At 35.3% G+C, this 22,495-nt stretch overlaps 1 protein-coding gene, 1 long non-coding RNA gene and 1 pseudogene across 6 annotated transcripts; all 3 read left to right on the top strand.

Annotated features, from left to right (window-relative positions):
• The first annotated feature begins 2,635 nt into the window (after positions 1 to 2,635).
• Positions 2,636 to 4,572, top strand: LOC126597272 (uncharacterized). 2 transcript variants are annotated; one of them, XR_007614201.1, is made up of 4 exons: positions 2,636 to 2,973; positions 3,367 to 3,477; positions 3,586 to 3,997; positions 4,079 to 4,572. It is a non-coding gene; the product is annotated as an uncharacterized LOC126597272 (long non-coding RNA). The 2 variants fall into 2 exon arrangements; XR_007614200.1 differs by having other exon boundaries at positions 2,637 to 2,973; positions 4,095 to 4,572.
• Positions 4,573 to 11,358: 6,786 nt separating this feature from the next.
• LOC126597238 (uncharacterized) lies at positions 11,359 to 16,829 on the top strand. Of its 4 annotated transcripts, none has more exons than XM_050264023.1 (4): positions 11,359 to 11,487; positions 11,688 to 11,740; positions 12,992 to 13,774; positions 14,528 to 16,829. In XM_050264023.1, the coding sequence occupies exons 2-4, from the start codon at positions 11,735 to 11,737 to the stop codon at positions 16,304 to 16,306; spliced, it is 2,568 nt and encodes an 855-aa protein (XP_050119980.1). In that variant the 5' UTR covers positions 11,359 to 11,487; positions 11,688 to 11,734; the 3' UTR covers positions 16,307 to 16,829. The 4 variants fall into 4 exon arrangements, with proteins under 4 accessions (XP_050119980.1, XP_050119981.1, XP_050119982.1 ...); XM_050264024.1 differs by having other exon boundaries at positions 12,938 to 13,774; XM_050264025.1 differs by lacking the exon at positions 11,688 to 11,740.
• A 1,135-nt stretch (positions 16,830 to 17,964) lies between these two features.
• Positions 17,965 to 19,151, top strand: LOC126597240 (uncharacterized; annotated as a pseudogene).
• Positions 19,152 to 22,495: the final 3,344 nt, after the last annotated feature.

Here is a 22,495-nt window from a genome sequence, read left to right as displayed (position 1 = left end):
AAGAACGAGAAAGATTTTTGGAAAGTCTGAAGGCTATGAGAATTCTAGGAAGTTCAGGAAATTTGAAGGCTCGAAATGACTAAGGTATTTTACCGAGGAGTTTAAGTGAAAATTATATAGTGAGCAATTAATTAATGATGGAATTCGTGGGTTAGTGCAAAGGTTTAGTTCACAACAACTGTTTTGAATAACATAAGTCCCGAGTAAAGACATGTGGCTGCTATTTAATCATTATTAGCGTCTCGGGTTGCCAACTCAACAACGATTAAAGGGGGCATTGTTTGGGTTAATATTTGAACATTAGACTTAATTGAAGGAAAGCCCAAAGGTGCCAAATTAAAGGGGATTGCCTGAAGCCCAACACCAAGCCCAGAAGCCTTCTCAGCCAAATACAAACCACATGCTTACTATTGAAGTGACAAGTGATGGTGATGGAGGCTAACCTACTACCAACCAAAGAACACTTTCTAGTGGCATTCAAAGTAAAAAGTTGATGACTCACTACCCTTCAAGTGCTTTTGGGCAAGAACAAGGTTGCAGCAATTGGGCTAATCTGCCTATAAAAATAGGAAGAGGCCCCAGAAACAAAGACACTCAACCAATCAAACAAACAAACATACAAATTCTGCTTTCAAGCCAGATTTGCATCCAAAAGCTGAAATCAACCCATTCAATCATTTTTAGCGATAAGTTATCTCTTGTCTAGATTTCCGTAGAAAGCCTATATTTCTCTAGTTTAAAAGCTCTACTATCTCCCTTAGTGGCGTAGTATCGATTCCCTTGTGTAAACTTGTTTACCATCCATCCCTTTTTAGCATATAAACCCCTGTTAATTCAAGGAGAAGTAACTACATGAGGTTCAACCTTGACAGACAAGGTGAAATCTTACCCCAAGCTCTTTGATTGTCTTCTAAATTTGTAGATCTATTACTTAATGAATTCTCCAGTATGTATTCAAGTCATATCCACCTATTTTCCTACTTTAGGAGTCTTATTTGCATCTGGATCTGGTTAGTTTAATGAATATGTCTTCATTAAAAGCAATCTACGACCAAACAAATGACTTAAGGGGATCTGGACTTATTTCATTCAAACATACAAGACTATGAACTAAAAGTCCTTGTTTACAAGGCAAGGAAAAGAACTTAATGTGGACTTAACCCATCCACGACAATCCTTTGATAACAAAAAGTCTGAGTAACTTGGGGCGGAAGTAATCGACTAAACACACTCTTAGTCTACATCTGTTATACTGAGATAGCAGTGGCACGCCTAGCACTCAATTAGGTTTGATTGTGAGCCTCAATGCCTATACTTAAGGCCCCACAAAGGCACCTTTCATAACTAACTTTGTCCTCTTCTTGTAGCACATCAACAAGCAAGAGCCCAACTACACATCCAATGTGTCAATCCCTTGGGAGCTGTGCTAAGGTTCGAGGACCCTTCTCCAGAGAAATCTTTGCCCGAACACCTGCAAAATGAGATTATCGCATTTTCAATTTCCTAAGTCCAGAGAGAATACTCCATTTGCACAGAAGTGATATGATGAACGTCATGTACCCTACTACTCTATTCCAATGTATCTTATTATTCCTCATACCAGCTTTTAAAGCTAGTACGCAATTTGAATTGGACCCTAAGTTTGTTGTGTGGCTCTGATACCACATGTAAGACATATTCTGAAATCACAACAACATGACATTAGGATCACAAATAAATCAAATCAACATAAAATAGAGATTTACTAATTATAATAGACTTATCTGTAAAATATGGAATACATGGTTATGAAGATGAACCCATTGATCCTTGCGAACAAAGTAGAAGTAGTCTTCTACTTCCAGTACCTCTCAATGAACTTTACTATCGAAATAGGCTTGTAGTTTTCGTGAGTTTCAGTTGGTATAGAAGCAGGGACTGCTATTAAGTTATATAGCTAGGGTTTCAACCAATTCCTCCCTATTATCGGAAAGGATATCAACCCAAATCATATATAATCAATTAAAGTCTCATCATGACTATTATTCCTTGTATTTACTTAATAAATGTCCATAATTGATTGCATGTAATTAGGACTCCAATATGTTTATTTCCTTGAGGCACCGAGAGTCCTAAAGATTTCATTAACTTGATTGCCAAGTCAACTATTCCCTCAATTATTCTCGGCATAATTAATTGACATTCACAAAATAGTTTTACAGTTATGTGATCAGACAATTTTACTCATGTCGAATCTGATGAAGGGCCAATAGGGCACGTGTCGCCCTCAGTTTTTTGGTCTTAAAAAAAATTAGTTTTAAATAATTTGACAAAACTATCTCAAAATATACCTTCTTCATTTTTTTTCTCTGTGAAAAAGACAAGTTCAAAAAACACTAAACAACATCGATAGCTCTCCGGTGCAAATATATCACTCGATTCTCGTCTAAGACCATACAGGAGGCAAATATCAAAGTTGATTATGACAACTCACGAAGAAGAACGAGGGAAAAACCTATGCGTGTTTAGATATATGACATCGATTTTTAGAAAAGTTTAAAGTTAGTTTTTTTTTTTTTAAATAATAAAAGGTCCATCCTTCTTCCTCCCAATTGTCTTATAAATTGGAGCTCCCGGGCCTACACGTATTTGATTTAACTCTTTGTTTTATTGACTATAACAATATTCACAATTAAAAGAGCACTAAAGAGCAAGGATTTACTCTAACCACACAATGGTATGGATCAGTCAAGTGCCTGACGAAATGTCTCGCCGAAAAAACTGAAGAAAAAAAAATTTGACGACGCGCGCACTATTGTTAGTAAGCAATGAAAGTAAAGTTTTACATCAGTCAAGAAGCTAGTTTTCTTTTTGGTTCATGTACCTTTGGCCTGGGAACAACCTCGTTCGAGTGAAGAAATCTGCTATGGTCAAATTGTACAAAGAATGTTTACAGGATGAAGGCAAGGGGTTGCTTCCTCATATGTTTTTGAGGTAATTAAATCTTACTGAAAATTTTGTGCTGTAATTCACTTTGCGATGTCGTTGTATTTGTGTATTCAAGGATGGAAATAGCAATATAAATCTGGACAAAACCGAAAATATGACTGATAACTTCAGATATCCATTATGGCCTGCTCAAAACCGAAAATATAACTGATAACTTCACAATTGCCTGTAGTGCTTATTTTATGTGAATCATAGCAAACGTCCTTATCTGTATTTTATAAAAGAACCATATGAGAGGCGAAAGGTACTGCAAGATAGAATTGTAATTTTGTAATGAAAAAAGGGAAGTAAACCCAAGTATGTGATGCTTATAGATTCATCATTTTACGTGTTCGTATCGGGATATGGCTCCTTTTACTTCGTTTGATCATTTGCCAGGTTTTAAAGACATTTGAGGAAGGAAATGTGTCACTAGCGGAATACTCATTCGCTCTAAAGGCTACAGTTGGATTGAATGCACTTGTACTAGCTGTGGCCCTGTGGGAATTGGTAACGGGAAGCAAGATCGAACAGACACTGCCATAGAGGCCTCAAATAAGGTTTTTCCTGTTGGTTTTTTTGCTACTTGATGCTGACCTACTCTGCTTTATATTGCAGTGCTTTTAAAGTATTGCATGCGTTGGTAGCACTCCTGAAACCAAGAGATTAAGCGTGAAACGAGCTCGCGTGAACGTTGATGATCTGTCTACCCTAAACAATCCTCTTAAAGCTTCCAAAGCTGCTTCAAATAGCTGGGCTTCAGCAAAGGACATGCTTCTCAACGAGCCCACTTCATCAACTGACAATGAAATTGCAACTGCTTTCATGCAACAGTCTGATCAATTAATTGTGGGCTCGGAGAATCAGCAAACTGAACAACAAGGCCTTGGAGATGGAGATGGAAATGATCACCTGACGAGGATGTTAAATAGAACTTGCAAGTGCATTACTTCTGCGCTTGTTGCTTGCACACAGGAATCTCGTCTTCCCCAGATTTCAGAAAATCTTGGAGATAACATGACCTTGGTTTGTATGCATAACTAGTAACAACCAACAATCTACATCTTTATTTCCATATTAATTTTCTTCCAAGGTTTCAACTTTCCATTAGTACTTTTCTTCGGCAGACGGCCTACTTAGCGTTGGAGGGAGAGAGGAAAATGCACAACATTTTGAATGAGGCAAGCAGGAAGGCTGAAAGTTGAATGTCTACGTGCAGCTTCTGCTAGACAGACTTCGTTACGAGAATCTCAAGTTAGCAAAACTTCTTAACCAATGTCGTTAAAAGTTTTTGTCTTTAGAGGAGGAGTTGGATGCCAAAAAGAAGAGTACTTTGCAAGACAAAGATGCCACCATAAAAGCTTTGCTGGGTAGAATTGTTCAGCAGCCATAGAAAAGTGACACTGTGAAGCGGGAGGTGGCAGCTGTTTCGGCATTCAAAAGCTGGACCGAATTCTTAAATGCAATGGAGTCAGCTTACATCCAAGGATCTGAAAAATGTCGAGCTAGAATTAGCAAGCACTATCCTGATATATTCATTTTTTGTCAGTTGGTTGCGCTGAAAAGTTCACTTTTCAGTGTCATAAATCAAAATCCAAAAGTCATATCACATCTTCGGATGCCACAGATTATAGATGACAAAATTAATATATATCTAGTGAAGACATAAAAAAAAGAACAAAAAGAGTTAAAACGAATAAAATCGGACGCATGCGTAACGTTATCTGTTCAGATAGTAAGTTACGTTGTGTCCACATCCTATTTATTGTGTTAAAACTATCCGTTGTTGGTATGTTACATTACTAGGCTGCTAATCACCGCTCATCGTTTGTGAGTTGACAATATTAGTGCAGCATTTGTGCAACTGCCTAAAGGATCAAAGATGTGTCTATTTCTTGTGTTTTTTACTCTTTCTTTGTGGTTGCATTTTTGGGCTTTCCATATGGGCTTCCAGTTTTGTGATTGGCTTGGGCTTTTCCTTTTGGTAGGCCTCGAAATGGCCACTCTACAACCTGGGTTTACATATCAAAACTCCCACGCTCAGGGACCATGATGCAATCCTTAAGAGCATATGTAATGTGTTGGGCGCTATAGGCAAAATCTATCTCCTCAAAACGATGATATAGCCTATTAATATATTTTTAGTTCTGATGGCGAAGGCCTAAAGGTTATAATTCTAAATTTTAAGTGGGTCTCATGCTCCCCAAGGTTTGGGTTGAGGCTAGTTTGACGTGGCAAGGTGCCTAGACTTCAATTTGATTAGGCAAATTTTGTTGAGTTAGAATTTTATTTTTTAAGTTTGAGATTTTTTGGAATGTTATTTCTTATTAATAGATATTAATTAACTATAAATTAAACGTTGTTTTTACGTAACCAAAGTTAGTCCTATTTGTGTGACAATTTCTGAAAGGAAAGTGCTATTTACATACTTATTTTTATATCTTACACACTCTTGTTGATTTTTTGTCATTGTTCTTCTTCAATTCATTCGATCCCGATAACTGAAAATTGAGAAGAAAATATGAGAAGTAAAAATGATTGTGTGAATAATATTATCCTTTTTAAAACTACATTTTCAAAACCAACACGCACTTGCAAATGTAATTAACTCTCATTTTCTATTACTAATGATTCCAGTTAATTAATGCTACTTGATTAATGAAACGATAATAATTATGACACTCAAAAGCCGAAAGAAAAATGCTGAAATCACAAATCAAGCCACTTGGAAAAATTGTGATGCTAAAAGGTGCATGGAGTTTTATTTTATAAATGGATCTAACAATAATTGATGGACAGCTGCAATTTATTCAATAGCAGTCGATCAAATATTTCACCGACAGTAGTGCAAAACATTATCAAACAAATACAACGAGATTGGTGTCATAAGTAGCATGACATGATTCTATCGTCATAATCAATTGTTAATTAGCTTTTTGTTTGCTTTTACAAAAGATTGGTAAATTTACATTAAATTACAGGGAGGGGATAATAGATTCGACTACAAGACTTTAGTGTAAGGGTTAATATTTTTAACTAACTGAGTTATAAGTAGTGTTTAAAATACTGATATAAGTGGAAATAACCACATACAAATTTATGAAAATATCAACATGCGTATAGAAATATCAATAGATAAATTGATATCAATATGGATTGTCTTCACGGAAATTATGAAAATTTGCAACGAGAGGGGTAAATCAACTCATTTAGATTTAGCGAAACTAGAGAAAAATTTCTCAAAAAAATTAAAAATTCGAATCTGTAATGGATTTCGACAAAATTTATGTAGTGAATCCGTAAAATATTATTGATATTCATTTATTTTCATATATCTCGCCGATATAAGATGAAGTTTGCACTTCGCCCCTTTCATATCGATCTTTAATTTTTCAGATATTTCGACGAATATATCATAATTTTGTAGATATTTTAAACACTAGTTGCAAGCCATTTTGCTTTAATTAGTTTGTAAATAAGTTGTTTTTGGGTACGTAAGTTACTAGCAATAATATGATTTAAACTTGCATTTGACAATAATTAAACCTAAAAACCTCTCATTTATAAATAAAAAGAAATATCACTAAACCATAAAACTAAATGACTGCATAACAAGTTTTTAAAAACAGAGGATTGAGTTGAGTTGATGTTGTGGTCAACGAGTAGACTCAAATTATAAGGAGGAGCGTTGATCAGTGCCTTCACTTTTGGCGTGCCAATAGATTGACTTAAGTTGGCTGACAAAACCAGGCTTTGGTAATATTTTTATGTTTTCCTCCCAAATAAATTAAAGGAAAACTAATGAAAATGGTTTGAAAACTTTGAATTTTAATGATAAGGACAAAATAAAGGGTAAAGTGAATAGTACCAGGATTGACTTTTTAGTGTAAAAATGTGGTTTTTCGTTAAAGTGAACAATACCATGAGCTTTTCGTTAAAGTTCCCATAAATTAAAGATAGGCCAACAATATAAAATGATTGCCAACAACTCAAAATACTCTCTCAGACCATCTCCAACCCTTGGGCTAAAAATCAAATTTTTTAGCCCGGAAAATTTGGTTTTTAGCCAAGAAACATCTTTTCTGCTCCAACTCTTCTGCCCTAAAATTTTAGCCCGAAATTATTAAAGAATAAACTTAGGCTAATTTTTTTCTTAAATCATTTTTTTTAAATAAAAATAAATATGTAGATTATTGTAAATTAATTTTATGAACATTTTAATCTAAAAAAATTTAAATTCCGATAAACATTTGGCATTTAGCCAGGGGGAAAGCTGAGGGGTATTTGGCCTAGAAATAACATTTGGCATTTAACCTAAAATTTTAACATGGGTTGGAGAGTGTTTGGGGGGGGGGGTAATTTGGCTTTTAGCCCAAGTTTGTGGGCTTTAGGTTAGCATGAACATACCTTTTTTTCCTTGCAATTTTATTTGCAATTAAAAGCGGGTAAAGTCTTATCTCAATTGTTAATTTGATAGGAAAACTAATTAAAAGAGTTTGAAAATTTTGAGTTTTAACGATAATGATAAAATAAAGGAAAAAAAATATGCAGATAAAACTCAAAATCATAGTACCATGATTGACTTTTTAGTGTAAAAATATGATTTTTTGTTAAAGTGAACAGTACCGGAAGCTTTTCGTTAAAATTCTTTAATTTAATCGATCTAATGACAATTGTCGTTTCAAAGCAAACTTCTTCAACTTCACAAATGAAGTGATTAAACTACCAATGTGAGATTTTGTCATAAATTATGTACAATATTGTCTATTAAAAATGAAACGAATGTATCGAATACAAAGGATGACACATTTAAACCAGTAATGGAGTGGTTCAGGTAAATTTGATTCGCATGTATAAAAAGCATGTTGCTTGAGTTTGAAATCTAAAATACTATTGTTGTAGTGATGTGAGTTTAATAAATAAGATCCCATTATTTCATAATCCAAAAATCATATTACATCTTCAAATTCTCTAAGTGATACACAAACAAAACTTTCATATTTTAAGTGAACAAATAAAAATACACAAAGAAAAGGAAAGTATTATTTGCACTCCAAAAATCTCATTCTACACTCCTCATAAGTGTATTTTTCTTTCTAAATATAAAAAGTTTGGAGTGTAGAATGAGATTTTTAGAGTGCCAATAACAATTCCTAAAGAAAAAGTTAAAAAGACAATATAATTAGACGCATGGGTACTGTTTTATGCTTAAATAGTTAATTACTACGTTCACATAGTCTGTTTATTCTGTTTATGTTGTTAGTTAGTGGTGTGCTATGTGTTATATTGTTAGGGCGCTAATCACCTCTAATATTTTCCTTGTTAATTGACAACTTTGTGTAGTATTTGTGCTACGATTTATGAACATTGCTGAAGTTGAAGGGTTTACCTAACTCCATGTTTAAGAACTCATGTCCGAGTTAATTAGCCATAGCTTGACTCAGTTTATAACCCAACCAGACGTCAATTGAAAGTTGAGCTTTCCTTATTAGGAAAAATTTCCTCAAACAATATCCAAATCATTAAATCAGAAAATAAAAACTTCATAGATAAAAAATACTCTCAAAACAACTAATAGGAAAGGGTTCGGGGGCTTTAGGTTGGCATTAATATATTTTCTTTATTTTTTATTTTTGCAATTAAAAGTGGGTAAAATCTTATCTTAGCTGTTAATTTGACTTAACGACAGTTGTCATTCTACCCCGAACAACTTCAATTTTATAAATGATAAAGTGATTTGGCTACCGATGTGAGATTTTGTCATAACTTATATACAATATTGTTTGTTTAAAAAAAAAAAAAAAAACAAGAGGGACAACTGGTGGCAAACCACAGTTATCCACCCCTTCCGAAGACCTGGAATACAATATTGTTTGTTAAAAATGAAATAAATGTAGAACATAAAAGAGGACACGTATCCACAATGGTTCATATGATTTTGATTCCCATATATAAAAAGCATGCTTCATAAGTTATGATTTTTTTTATAATTTGCTATAGTTGTGTGAGCTAGTAGATTTGACCTAGTAATTTATAGGAATCAAACTCATGAAACATGTATAATACACTTAACAATTGGACTAACTCTTATTGGACTCAAAATTTCTAGTTCATTGTAGAATGCCTTACTACACAATCATATATCTCATGAACGACAATTACATATATTAATTCAAATGTATTTTCATCTTACTAATCTTATTGATTGATAGTTTTACAACATAATAGTATCTCATGTCTCAACATCTAACCTATGCATAGCGCAAAGGTTGATAATCTAGCTAATTTGTCGAGATATCTAGTAAGAAAACATTACCTCATATAGTACAATTTTATCTTATCTTGGATGTATACCTGTAAAGTGCACTATTTAGTGTCTTAAAATCGAATTCAAAAACCAGATTACGTATTTAAATTTCATAAATGATATGCGACAAAAGTTCCGTTTTTTTATGTGAACAAATAAAAAAATAGAAACGAAAAGTTAAAAGAGAGCAGAAGTAGACACATGCAAAACGTTTTCCACTCAGATAGTCAATTACTGCATTCACAAAGTCTTTTTTTTTCATTCATGTTGTTAGTTAGCAATGCATTATGTACTATATTATTAGGCCGCTAATCACCTCTTATCCTTTGTTAATTGACAACATTGTGTGTAGCATTTTTGCTAAGATTTCTGAACTGAGTTTGAGCCCTAAGTTGAACCCTTCACCAAACTCCATGTTTAAGAGCTTATCTCCGAGTTAGCCAAGCTTGACTCAGTTGACAACGGAACCTCACGTGACTTGAAAGTCGAGCCTTTCCTCATTACGAAGTTCCGCAAACAAATATTTAAGAAAATCCCTCCAAATGATTATTTACAGAAAATATAAAAAACTTTACAAATAAATCCACCCAAAACAACCCTCACTTGCCAACACGCGCCACAGAGCGCATAGGACCGTACCATGCAACAATCCCTATGGATTCGCCGTGCTCGGAAGTTCGTAACGACACCAATACGACTTGTCGTTTAACCCACTAGTAACAAAACCCCTGTAACTTTTACGTACGTGGCAGCATATCATTGGCCGACCCCTTGGCTAATGTAGCAAATCTCGTCCGGTCTCAAAGCAACTAATAGGAAAGAGTTCGGGGCTTTAGGTTGGCCTGAAATTTTTTATTTTTTTTGCAAGTGAAAGTGGATAAAATCTTATCTTAGCTGTTAATTTGACCTAACGACAGTTGTCATTCTACACCAAACAACTTAAATTTTATAAATGATGAAGTGATTTGGCTACCGATGTGAGATTTTGCCATAACTTATATACAATATTGTTTGTTAAAAAGCATGCTTCATAAGTTTTGAGTTTTATAATTTGCTCTAGTTGTGTGAGCTAGTAGATGTGACCTAGTAATAAATTTATAGGAATCAAACTCATGAAACATGTATAATACACTTAACAATTGGACTAACTCTTATTGGACTCAAAATTTCTAGCTCATTGTAGAAGGCCTTACTAGACAATCATATATCTCACGAATGACAATTACATATATTAATTCAAATGTATTTTCACCTTACTAATCTTATTGATTGATAGTTTTACAACATAATATTATCTCATGTCTCAACACTTAACTTATGCATAGCGCAAAGTAGACACATGCAAAATGTTTTCCACTCAGATAGTCAGTTACTGCATTAACACAATCTATTTTTTCCATTCATGTTGTCGGTTAGCGATGCATTATGTGCTATATTATTAGGCCGCTAATCACCTCTTATCCTTTGTTAATTGACAACATTGTGTGTGGCATTTTTGCTAAGATCTCTGAACTGAGTTTGAGCCCTAAGTTGAACCCTTCACCAAACTCCATGTTTAAGAGCTTATCTCCGAGTCAGCATAGCTTGATTCAGTTGACACCGAACCTCACGTGACTTGGAAGTCGAGTCTTTCCTCATTGAGAAATTCCGCAAACAAATATTTAAGAAAATCCCTACAAATGATTATTTACAGAAAATATAAAAAACTTAACAAATAAATCCACCCAAAACAACCCTCACTTTCCAACACGCGCCACAGAGCGCGTAGTACCGTACCAATAAACAATCCCTATGGTTTCGCCATTCTAGCTAGGAAGTTCGTAACTACACCACTACGACCTGTCGTTTAACGCACTAGTAATAAAACCCCCGTAACTTCCACGTACGTGGCAGCATATCATTGGCCGATGCCTTGGCAATGTAGCAAATCTCGTCGGGTCTATCGTATAGCAGGAATCTTTAGTGCCTCGTGTCAATCATTTCAGGCTCACGCGCGATGGTGGCGCGTGGATATTTCGCTTTCGTACCTCATTAAACGGTCCAGAGAAAACACTCAGACCCTCTCTCTCTCCCCCCCCCCCCTATAAAATCGTATTATTTTCTCTCTCCAAGGACACAACGACTTTGCTTTCTCAAGTATATTTTTCTTGGGTTTTGGCCTCCTTCGAAATCAGCCTTCGTGGTCATGAAACCTTAGCTTCTATAAAACCCAGGTACAACTCTCTCTCTCTCTCTCTAGTTTTCATGTTCAACTGCGTGCGTGCGAGTTTTCTCTCTCTAAAAACAGAGAGACTCGGAGGCAGCGGCTGTCTCTATGTGTGAGAGAGAGTGTCTGCATCACGCTTTGTTTTTTTTTTTTTTCAATCCAAAGCTTGCAAATTGGTGCTAAAACTCCAAGACCCATTTTTCTCAGGTTTGCTCTCTCACGTGGGTTCGGCTTCAAATTTCGTCTCCTTCTCCATGGAGGTATGGGGATATTACAACAACAACAACAACAAAGCCTTTTCCCACTAAGTGGATATTAAAAAACCAAATCTTTAAGTGTTTTTTGAGGGTCATTGTTTGGTAAATAAGTTGAATTTGATGGGATCGTTTTGGAATTCTCACTGGTTCCGGTGGTTTTTGCTTGCCGGAATGCTTTCCTGTTCTTGCTGTTGTTTCTTTCTATGTTGGGTTTTATTTATTTTTGTTGAAGTTTATAACTTTTTGGTTTTTTTTGTTTTGTTTTTTTGTTTTGGTTTTGGTTGTGATTGTTTGTTGTTTTGATATGAATGTGCTTAACGGGTTTTGGGATAATTATCATAAAGTTTCTGGTTTTTTGTAGTTTCGTCGATTTTAGTCTGGATTCGAAAAGGGATCTGGATTGATTTATTTTGTTGTGGGTTTGCTGCTTAATGCTTTGTTTGCTTGTATTTCTTCTCGTTTATGCTTAAAAAACATTAGTGCTGGGTTTTTATTTGTTTTTCGGAAAATTACCATAATTGTTACCCAAAAACAAAAATTATTTACGGTCAGTTGAGGTTCATGAATAAACTTTTTAATATTATAAATGCAAGAATTTTTTTTTTTGTTTGCTTTTATTTCCTATTAACCTGTTGTTTATTTGGAACATAAAGTTGGTCTTTGTCAAATTTTGACCTTGGTGTCAATTTGTGTTGTGGAAATTTCTTTTCTCTTTCCCTCTGGGATTATTGGTTGACTAGGATTTATTGCTGTTAGAAATCAATGTTTAACCTTTGGCGTGTTTAAGACCAGTCTGCTGCAATAGTAGCAGCTCAATTGGTTTTGGACTGCTTTCATAACCGGAACCGTCATTTCTTGGTTAGTCTTTTTGATCCTGGAAACATGAACTTTTAAGATTGGATACATTGTACAGACTCAACAGAACGAGAAATTTAGAAAGGGTAATTGGAAGTGTAAAATTGGAATGGATTTTGTTAGAGTAGTAGCATTTTTTTAGCATGCAATACTCTTCCTCCTCGGTTTCTATCTTTTTCAGTTGGTATCATATTTTTATAATGGTATCAAAATGTGATCAGGATCACAATGCACGATTTCATATTGGCATATGGCATTCATAATTTATGAAATTTTTACAAAGTATATGTCTTTTGTATTGTTTGTTGAACAAAAGGAAATACTTTGATCCTTTTGCTGTCTCAGAAATCCCTTTTAACAATACCAGTTCCCCCTCCCCCTCTCCTTCTCGTATGACAGATGGATTCAGTTGAAGGAGATAGCCATGGGGATATCAATGACGATGAATCAGCAGAGCATTCATTTCCTCCAGAAGCTTCTGATCCATGTGGTGTCTCTGGTGACCCTGAGCTAGGTCCTAGAGTTGGAGATGACTACCAGGCTGAAATTCCCTGTCTAATAGCTGTTTCTGACTATGTACGGCTTTTAAAGAACCCAATTGATGCAGAAATTGCTGGCGGTAGTCCCCATGGTTTAGGAATGGGGTTACCCATACCAGTAATGTGGATCAATGCGGAATTTGAGAGCAACAAATATGAACATGTCAAAGAGACCCTGATTGTTTCAGAAAGTGACAACATAAAATGCAAAGCTCAGCCAATGGATGTTAAATTCAAGAATGGGACAACATCAGGTGAGTCAGAAAAGTTAGTATTGAAACAAGAACTGATGGCTCAAATGTATAAAAAGCCTGGAGGTGTGTATTGTCCGGTTCCTGGTTCTGGAGGTGACAGCTGGAGTGGCATAGAAGAAGCCAGTTTTCTTCTTGGTTTATATATCTTTGGAAAGAAACTCGTTCTGGTGAAGAAGTTTGTCGGGAGTAAACAGATGGGCGATGTATTGTCATTCTACCATGGGAAGTTTTACAAGTCTGACAGATACAAAAGATGGAAAGAATGCAAAAAAATGAGAAGCAGAAAATGTATATTTGGGCAAAGAATTTTTATGGGGCCAAGGCAACATGAGTTGTTTTCTCGTTTGTTTTCTCACGTGTCAGAGGAGTGTCAAAATTCTTTGCTCGAGGTAATTACATCTCTCGAATCCTTAATGCTAATATTGATCTGTACTGTAGATTGAATTATATCAGCCTGTCTGCACATACACATCAATCTGCAAACAAAAAAAAGTGTGCTAAACTAGTTATTTTGTTTTCTTGAATACTTCAATTCAGATTCTGCATAGACACTCTGCCAACATTGTTTAAGTTATTATTTGATTACCAAAATTCTAGGCAGATTAGTGTCGCTTTAATTGTTTTAACACTTCGTACATGTTTCTCACAAAGAGCCCCTATATGCCTTCTGTAAGTTTGCTTTCCCTTGGAAAACTACTAACTTTCTTACACACCTGTAATATTGCTTTCCTGTAGCCTATATGTGGACTTGATTGGTAAACTCGAATTTATGTGTTTGGTACTGTAGCGATTAGTTCCACTTCTAGAGATTACTGCCTACTCATTGAATTTAGCCGTGTTTTAGCTTGTATGGTTATGGATTACACAAATACTGTACAAACGAATTATAGATGAGTATGTACTGATCTAACTGAGAAATTTTTATTTTCTGATGAAGACGGATGTATCTCAAATTAGCTAATGTGTAACTTGTGATTCACCAACAGTAAAATATAAAGTTGATTACGCAAAATGAAAACTGTTTGTGCAGATAATCAGTTATAGGACTGGAGGGATGTGTTTTGGATTTTGCTATGCTTGTTTGTCCATTTATTTGTTCGTATCAGGATATGGTTCCTATAATTTTGATTGTCCAATTCCAGGTCTCGAAGACATTTGGGGAAGGAAAAATTTTACTAGAAGAATATGTATTCATTTTAAAGGCTAGAGTTGGATTGCATGCACTTGTAGAGGCAGTGGGAATTGGTACGGGAAAGAAAGATCTCACAGGCATTGCGACAGAGACTTTAAAGTCCAATCATGTTGCTCCCGTTCGCCCAGAAATACCAACTGGCAAAGCATGCTCCTCCCTTACACCACTAGAAATAGTCAACTTTCTAACTGGGGGCTTCCGGCTAAGCAAAGCCCGCTCAAGCGATCTCTTTTGGGAAGCTGTTTGGCCTCGTTTGCTTGCAAGAGGGTGGCATTCTGAGCAGCCTTATCCGGGTTTCTCCACTGGTTCCAAGAATTCATTGGTCTTTCTTATCCCTGGTATTAAGAAGTTTTCAAAAAGGAAACTGGTGAAGGGAAGCCACTACTTTGATTCTGTAAGTGATGTCCTGAATAAAGTTGCTTCAGACCCCGAGCTTCTTGAGCTTGAAACAGGAGCAAATAAAGAAAATGGGTGGACAGATGAAACAAAGCTGGACGAACATGACTTCCCAAATCAGCAACGCCACTGTTATCTGCAGCCTCGTACTCCAAATCGTAGTAGTGCAGATGTCGTGAAGTTTACAGTTGTGGATACAAGTCTGTCTAATCGGAAAACATCCAAGGTGAGGGAACTGAGAAGCTTACCATTTGAATTGGATGCCTCCACCTCCAGAAGTGATTCTGATGATGACGATGAGGATGCTTCTGAAGATTCAACAGATAAATCTAATTCTGCTGATTCCTTGTGTTCACAGAGGATCCATGTTTTGAAGTCCATCTGTTTGGGTAGAAGCGAATTCAAAATAAGCGATGACAAATATTTTGAATATGATACTTCAGAGTGGGAGCATCAAGCTTCTGGTCAAGGTTTGACCACTGTGACTGCAGATCTCTCTAAGAATGAGAACATTGGTATATGCAATGACATGCGGCGCAGGAAAGCTACGAAGTGCCAAAAGATCCAGAAAATGGTTTCTGAAAAGGAAAATCATGTGGCCCCTGTTTTAAAAAGACGTCAACAGTTAGTTGCTTGTAATCTCACAGATACCATCCCCAGCGGGAACCACTTCTTGCAAGGTCCCATGTTACAGCAAGATGCATGCAGCTCTGAAGACCACCCTGAACTTAGTGAGAAAACTCCCTCTCAAGTGGATCTATCCGAAGAGAAGTTATCATCCACCAGTACTTTGTCTAGAGGAGCCAGTCCAGTTAATAATGGTGAAGGCAAACGTGGCGATAGTTTGCGCGTGGAAACATTTCATGAGAATCCTCAGTGCCGTACATTTTTTGACTTGAACATGCCCCCCTCTCTAGATGCTGAAACTGATGAACCTTTCACAATGACAGAAAGACAAGATGATCAAACAAAACAGGAACCGGATACCGCTTCCCATTCAACTCAGCCCTCTGAATGTGGGGATATTTCTGAATTGCAGTCTGCAATGAACTCTCGGAGACAGAGCACAAGAAACCGACCACTGACCACTAAGGTACTGGAATCTTTTGCTTATGGATTTTTCGACACAAAGCAGAAGCGGAAGAGTAGGGATGAATTTCCCCAAGACAACTCCATATTAAGGCCATCCAAGCGTGCTCGCACTAAGGTGAGAGCTCCGGACAGTTTTGATACTAGTCTCCCGGATTTCAGCATGCAGGAAACCAGGAGTGCTATCCCCAATAACAACGCTGACGGGTACAGCGAGCTTGACATGGTCTCCCAAGTCAGTTAGGTGCTGAAAATCCAACAAACAACTTGAACAAAGAGCTTCTGCATATAACGGAGACTGCCGCTTTCGGCTGTGCTTACTATAACCCATGATACACAGCAAATGTCGCTGTCTCTTGATTCTTCTGCATTGTACATGGTGTTACATACAAAGTTCATAGGAAAGTCCGAGTATTAGCGTCATCTCCCAAGGCCATTACATCAGAGAAAGCGGCACTAATAACCGGAAAACCAATGATGAGAGATAAAGTTACCCTCCTCCATTCAAATCGTAGTTGAAGTTCAACAACATTTGATAAAATCGTTTACTTTCTCTCTTACGTACAATTTACTTTATAAGTGGTTGTCTATTTTTTTTTCCTTTCCTTAATTATGTGAGTTGCAAGACCAACTTATAGGGTGACTGTTGCATTCTGATCAAATGTAGCCAAAGTGAAACAAAAATTGCAGTTGGATTTAGACTGGCGTCGACAGTTTCTCATCGGTTTACATCTGAAATTTTCGTAATGTGGAGATATTTGTGTTAAGCATTGTTTGTTGAATGCCGAAAGCAAAAGATAAGTTGAGCGTTTAAGTTTCCGGGTAAACTGTCAGTTTACCCCTTGAACTTTCACCTCACTTTCGATTTCCCCCCTGAACTTTTCTATTGGAAAATTAAGGACTCAAACTAATTTTTTTAGCCAATTTGCCCCCTACCGTTAGTTTTCATATATTCCATCCATATTTCCATTAAGTGAGACCATGTGCATAACATGTGAGGATAGTTAAGTCATTTCAATTTAAAAATGATTAAAAACTGAAAATAAATAATAATAATAATTTTCCCTCTATTTTTTCCCGCTAATTCCTATCCACAATTTTAATTTTCCCTCTCATTCATATGCATGAGAAATAACATATGGTGTTATTGTTTTCATAAGTAGCTAAGTTAATCTTTTTTTTGAAGCATGTACTACCATTTTTATTTTCTCTAACAAATTAATAATTTGACAAATGCTCATGGTGTTATTGTCTCCAAAGCAGTGAATTAATATAAGAAACATGTCCATAAAAAAGACTAGGGTTTCTTATATTAATGCACTGCTTTGGAGACAATAGCACCATTAGCATTTGTCAAATTATTAATTTGTTAGAGAAAATAAAAATGGTAGACAATAACACCATATGTCATTTCTCATGCATAGGAATGAGAGAGAAAAATAAAATCGAGGATAGGAATTAGCGGGAAAAAATAGAGGGAAAGTTTTGCTTTTTTTATTATTTTCAGTTTTTTAATCATTTTTAAGAGTGAAATAACTTAACTACCCTCACATGTTGTGCACATGGTCTCACTTAACAGAAATATGGATGGAATATATGAAAAACTAACGGTAGGGGGCAAATTGGCTAAAAAAATTAGTTTGAGTTCTTAATTTTCCAATGGAAAAGTTCAGGGGGGAAATCGAAAGTGAGGTGAAAGTTCAGGGGGTAAACCGACAGTTTACTCTTAAGTTTCCTTAGAACGGTTTTGCTTGCATGCACATTGTTTCATAAACTTTGAGCCCTTTAACTCGAACCAAAGACGAATTTAAACTACATTATTGTTAACTCATTATGAGACTTAATTCATCCGTTATTTTTAGGGTAGATGCTATCGTTGGTTGGAAAAAAAAAAAAAAAAAAAAAAAAACTTATTGTATCATATAATCCAAATTAGGAAACAAAACCCTCATTAAAATAAAATAAAACCGTCACAATTAACAAAAATAAAAGAAATAGGCGCCTCCTGGGTATTAGCCATTTCGTGTAGGACACGAGAGCACCACGCGCCACTTCAGCGTGTGTAGCTCCGATCATCTTCTTCCTCCTCTTCCAGACTTGCAGTATTCCCACCAAACCCTATTCCTCAAAATTAAAAGGGGTTTTTGCATTTTAACCTGTTCTAATCTATTTTATCGGATTTTTATTTGATTTGGGAAAAATTAGAAAATAGAAAGCACAGCCGACACAATGGATCAGGCGCTTCGCCGAGCAGCTGGAAGAACGCGACCCACTTCGACCGTCGAGACGACGTCGTCAAAACCAAAGACCGTCGTCGCCGATCAGCGGCCTCCTCCGGTTCCCCCCGAACGGCCCGAGATCTCCAAGGTCGGCGGCGCTATTGATTCTGGTATATAAAAGCTACCGCCTTTTTTTTGTCACTTCGCTTAACATTTTTCCTCAGCTCAGTTTAGTTAATTGACGGCGTCGTTTCGAATGTGTTTTGTTGGTTTCAGATAGCAATGCAGGAACAGGAGGAGCAGTCGAAAATGTGCTTGAAGAGCGAGATCCAAATTACGACGCCATGCTCAATCAAATGGTGGGTAGGATCAAATCAAAGCCCGGAGGCAAATTGGAAATGGGTGAGGTCAGTTTTTCAATTTTTGATTTTTTTTCATTTCGAATTTGAGACATTGTGTTGTATTGTTGTAAATGTGTGATTTTGGGATTATTTTACAGGCATTTGTGGTGGAAAAGTATAAGAGGCCTCTCCCGAAACTGAGGGATGGGAAGCCAGATTCCCGCAGTTATGAGGAGAGGCCTACGCCGCCGCTGGACTCTGAATGTAGCACAGCTGCGCCACATCATCCTGCTTCATCGGGGCAAGGCTGAGGATCACAATGGCCGCATGGAGCCGGACCGAGTTGCTGAAAAGTTCCGGGTTGATGTTGCCGAGGTTCGGAGGACCTTGCTGTTTGTATCACTTGTAAGACATATTCTGAAATCATAACAACAAGATATTAGAATTACGAATAAATCAAATCAATATAAAATAGAAATTAACTAATTATATTAAACTTATATGTGGAATACGGAAGACATTACAGATTTCTAGGTTGTCTTCTACTTCCAGTACTTCAATAATATCTCTCTGCTATATGAATATGGTTCAGCGTATATGAGAGATTAGGCGTATGGAAGCAGGAACTTAACTATAGTATTTATATCATTATGGTTTAATCACAGCCAGCCTATTATTGGTTGTGAAAGTCAAACCCTATTACTTAAGTGTTTAAGTCCCACCATGATTCTATATCTTTGTAGTGAAATCCATCATATTTCTTTAGTTCAATTGCAAAGGATAAGACTCCATAATCTTTATTTCATTAGGACTATCAGATTACTGACGTTGTTAACAACTCAATAAACAAGTGGCCTACAACATAAGTAATCCAATACATCATTCATTGTCATTCACAACCTTACATTCTCTCACTTGAATGTCAATGATTTATCCTAACAAATAAGAACTCATGGTAATCACTGAGTCTTCATAAGTATGCAACAATCTTTCCTAACAACCTGTTACTTTGAATCGAATGCAGAACCAAATAATACAAAGAACAACTTGGTATGTTCCTTGCACTCCAAGATCACATACACATTCAACTTAAAGCACTTTGTTGCTAACAAAGTCATGGTGTCAAGAGCTAATAGTCAAAACATTAGCTCACAATAGTCGAACTGAAAATATGAAAGTATATTTCAGTACCAAAGTAGTTCACAAAAGAACTCAACAACGTTGGTAACAACATCCAACTTTTCTGTCAATTTAGAATATGATAAATGAATAAGTAAAATACGACATAATATTTACAAAATCAGGATCTCTTATTAAAACTTATGAACAAAACTTAAACAAAAAAACTCTTAAAATATGAGCCACTAACACTTCAAAATTTTAACACAAAAGGTAATCTCTTACTCCCATTGATTAAAAGAGACAAAATTATATAAATTATTATTACTCCCACTGATTAAGAGAGTAAAAACAAACTTTGTAAAAGTCTACAGAATGAAACAGATACCTTTCAAATACTCCAATTAGCAAAACTTTAGTCATGGGATCTAAAACATAAAATTTGTGAGCTCAACATCTTTATTCTAGATATCTGTAGGGAAGTGACTCTTATGACTGAAAAACTATACAAAATCATTTGGTCAGTTTTGTTCATCTAACATTTGACAGAAATAGAAAACTTTAACTAAATGTTTTCTTACTGCATCAAAAACATATAATTCTATAATCATCTTTAGACAGAAACTAATTATATTAGGTTTGCATAACTAAAACATAAAATACAAGGGCAAACGTATATAGCTTCAACACTTTTGAGCAGATGAAGTATATGCAATCTTGTTAATTTCATGTTTCACTATACATTGATTTATAGTTGTATTGAATAAGAAAACACTTTTGAGCAGATTAATTATTCATCAATAACATATAAATCACAAGTCCAATTTCTTGAACAATAAACAAGAATTAATAAGCAAAACACTTTTGAGCAGAATATACTCATTAACCCTTCTTGAATTTCCTACAAGATTAGTTGCATATGTAAAATATAAACTAGTATGATAATGTATGTTTTATCTACCAAAACTATGACCATTAAAAACATGCAAAATTGATGAGTGTGAAGCCCATAATACATTATTTCTCCCACTTGGGCAAACACTCAAAATTGCAAGATTAAACATTAGAGAAAGTGGTTTTCATATAACAAAATATAGGCTAGTTGAATCAATAAAGATAGTGTACACAATCTATTATATAATATAACATGGCAAATTTTTACAAAGTTTGGAGTTAGAAAAATCTATCAAAATTGTCATCAAATAGGACACGTTGCAAGGTTCCCAAGCTCCACCAAAATTTTAGATTTAATCATAATTTAAATAAAACCATAATTTGCCAAGTCACAAAATAGTTGATTTGGACATAATAAACCAATCTATATGTATCAAAATTAGGATTATATAAGGAACAATATCTCAACATCATTAATCGATAAAAGTGACAAGTGATTAGATAAACCAATGGCTACAAAATTTATTTTAGTGTATGAGAGAAGACACATATGTGTTAAAGATTACGTTATAAATTAAAATGAAACCTAATAAGAGAATCCAAACTTAAAATTTATGTTTTAATTCTAAAACAAAGTTGATTAAAATAAACACTTAGATATCTCAATAACATCAATTTTTCAACAATAATTTTAATCCAATTTAGAACTTAAAGAAAATTAAGACAAAAGATTGGCAAATTTACCTACTCATTATTGATTCTGCAAGATTCATCATGGAAGTAGTCGAGTTGTGGAGGATCAAACCAATTGCAAATTGCATGATTGCAAAGCAAGAAGTTCTCAATTATAAAGAGACCTAATTGCCCAGAAACAACAAGATAGTTTCCAACTTCTCAATTATGATATCACAAAATCAATTCAGTTGAAACCAAGAGCTTAATTTCAATTCAACCAAATTGCAAAGCAAGAAGGATTAATGTATGAAAAGCAATTTCATACCTTTGCGGGAAAACCCTGAAATTTCAAGCTTTAATTCGAGCATTACATTGAAGGAGGCTGGTGTAAGCTGGGCATTGATGAACAGCAATCCTCAAACAGGGGAGAAATCTTTAGTGTTCGCATGTTTTAACCCTTTCTCTTTTCTTTTTTTTTTAATCAAATAGGAACCGGTAATATTTATCAACTAAATTAATAATCAGAAAATTATATAATAAATCAAAATATTACTCAAGATAAGATTAGGTCATCGTTCACCGAAAACAATAGTGACCTTGCATATATATATATTTATGACTTATCAATTCATAATTATCAAATAGGAGTCCATAAAGTTGCATACAACAAGCCTTGTTAGAGTTGTATACCAATTTCAGTTTATCTTGATGGCCAGGTAAACGTGATTAAAAAAAATTGCAGAAAACAGTGATACAAAATTGCGGAAGCATCTTTATGAAGTCTCACAGGATCGATTAGTCAAAATAGTCAACCAAACGATGAACTCAAATTATGCTTCACTTGTGTCAATCATCTACATTTAATCAAATTACCTATGAATCGAACCCTAAGCTTGTTGTGTGGCTCTGATAACACATGTAAGACATATTCTGAAATCATAACAACAAGACATTAAGATCACAAATAAATCAAATCAATATAAAATAGAGATTAACTAATTATATTAAACTTATCTGTGGAATACGGAATACATTTATAGGTTGTCTTCTACTTCCAGTACTTCAATAATATCTCTCTGCTATATGAATAGGGTTCAACGTATATGAGAGATTAGGCGTATGGAAGCAGAGACTTAACCATAGTATTTATATCATTAGGGTTTAATCACAGCCAGCCTATTATTG

This window comes from Malus sylvestris, chromosome 13 (genome assembly GCF_916048215.2).
Source record: "Malus sylvestris chromosome 13, drMalSylv7.2, whole genome shotgun sequence".
Taxonomy (NCBI): domain Eukaryota; kingdom Viridiplantae; phylum Streptophyta; class Magnoliopsida; order Rosales; family Rosaceae; genus Malus; species Malus sylvestris.
Note: the sequence above shows the minus strand (reverse complement) of the source record. Positions and strands in the feature narration are given on the sequence as shown.

Excerpts from the sequence above, each read along its gene's own strand:
- LOC126597238 (XM_050264023.1), top strand. Across the intron at positions 13,775-14,527 it reads GTCAAAATTCTTTGCTCGAG|GTCTCGAAGACATTTGGGGA; the intron begins GTAATTACATCT and ends GTCCAATTCCAG.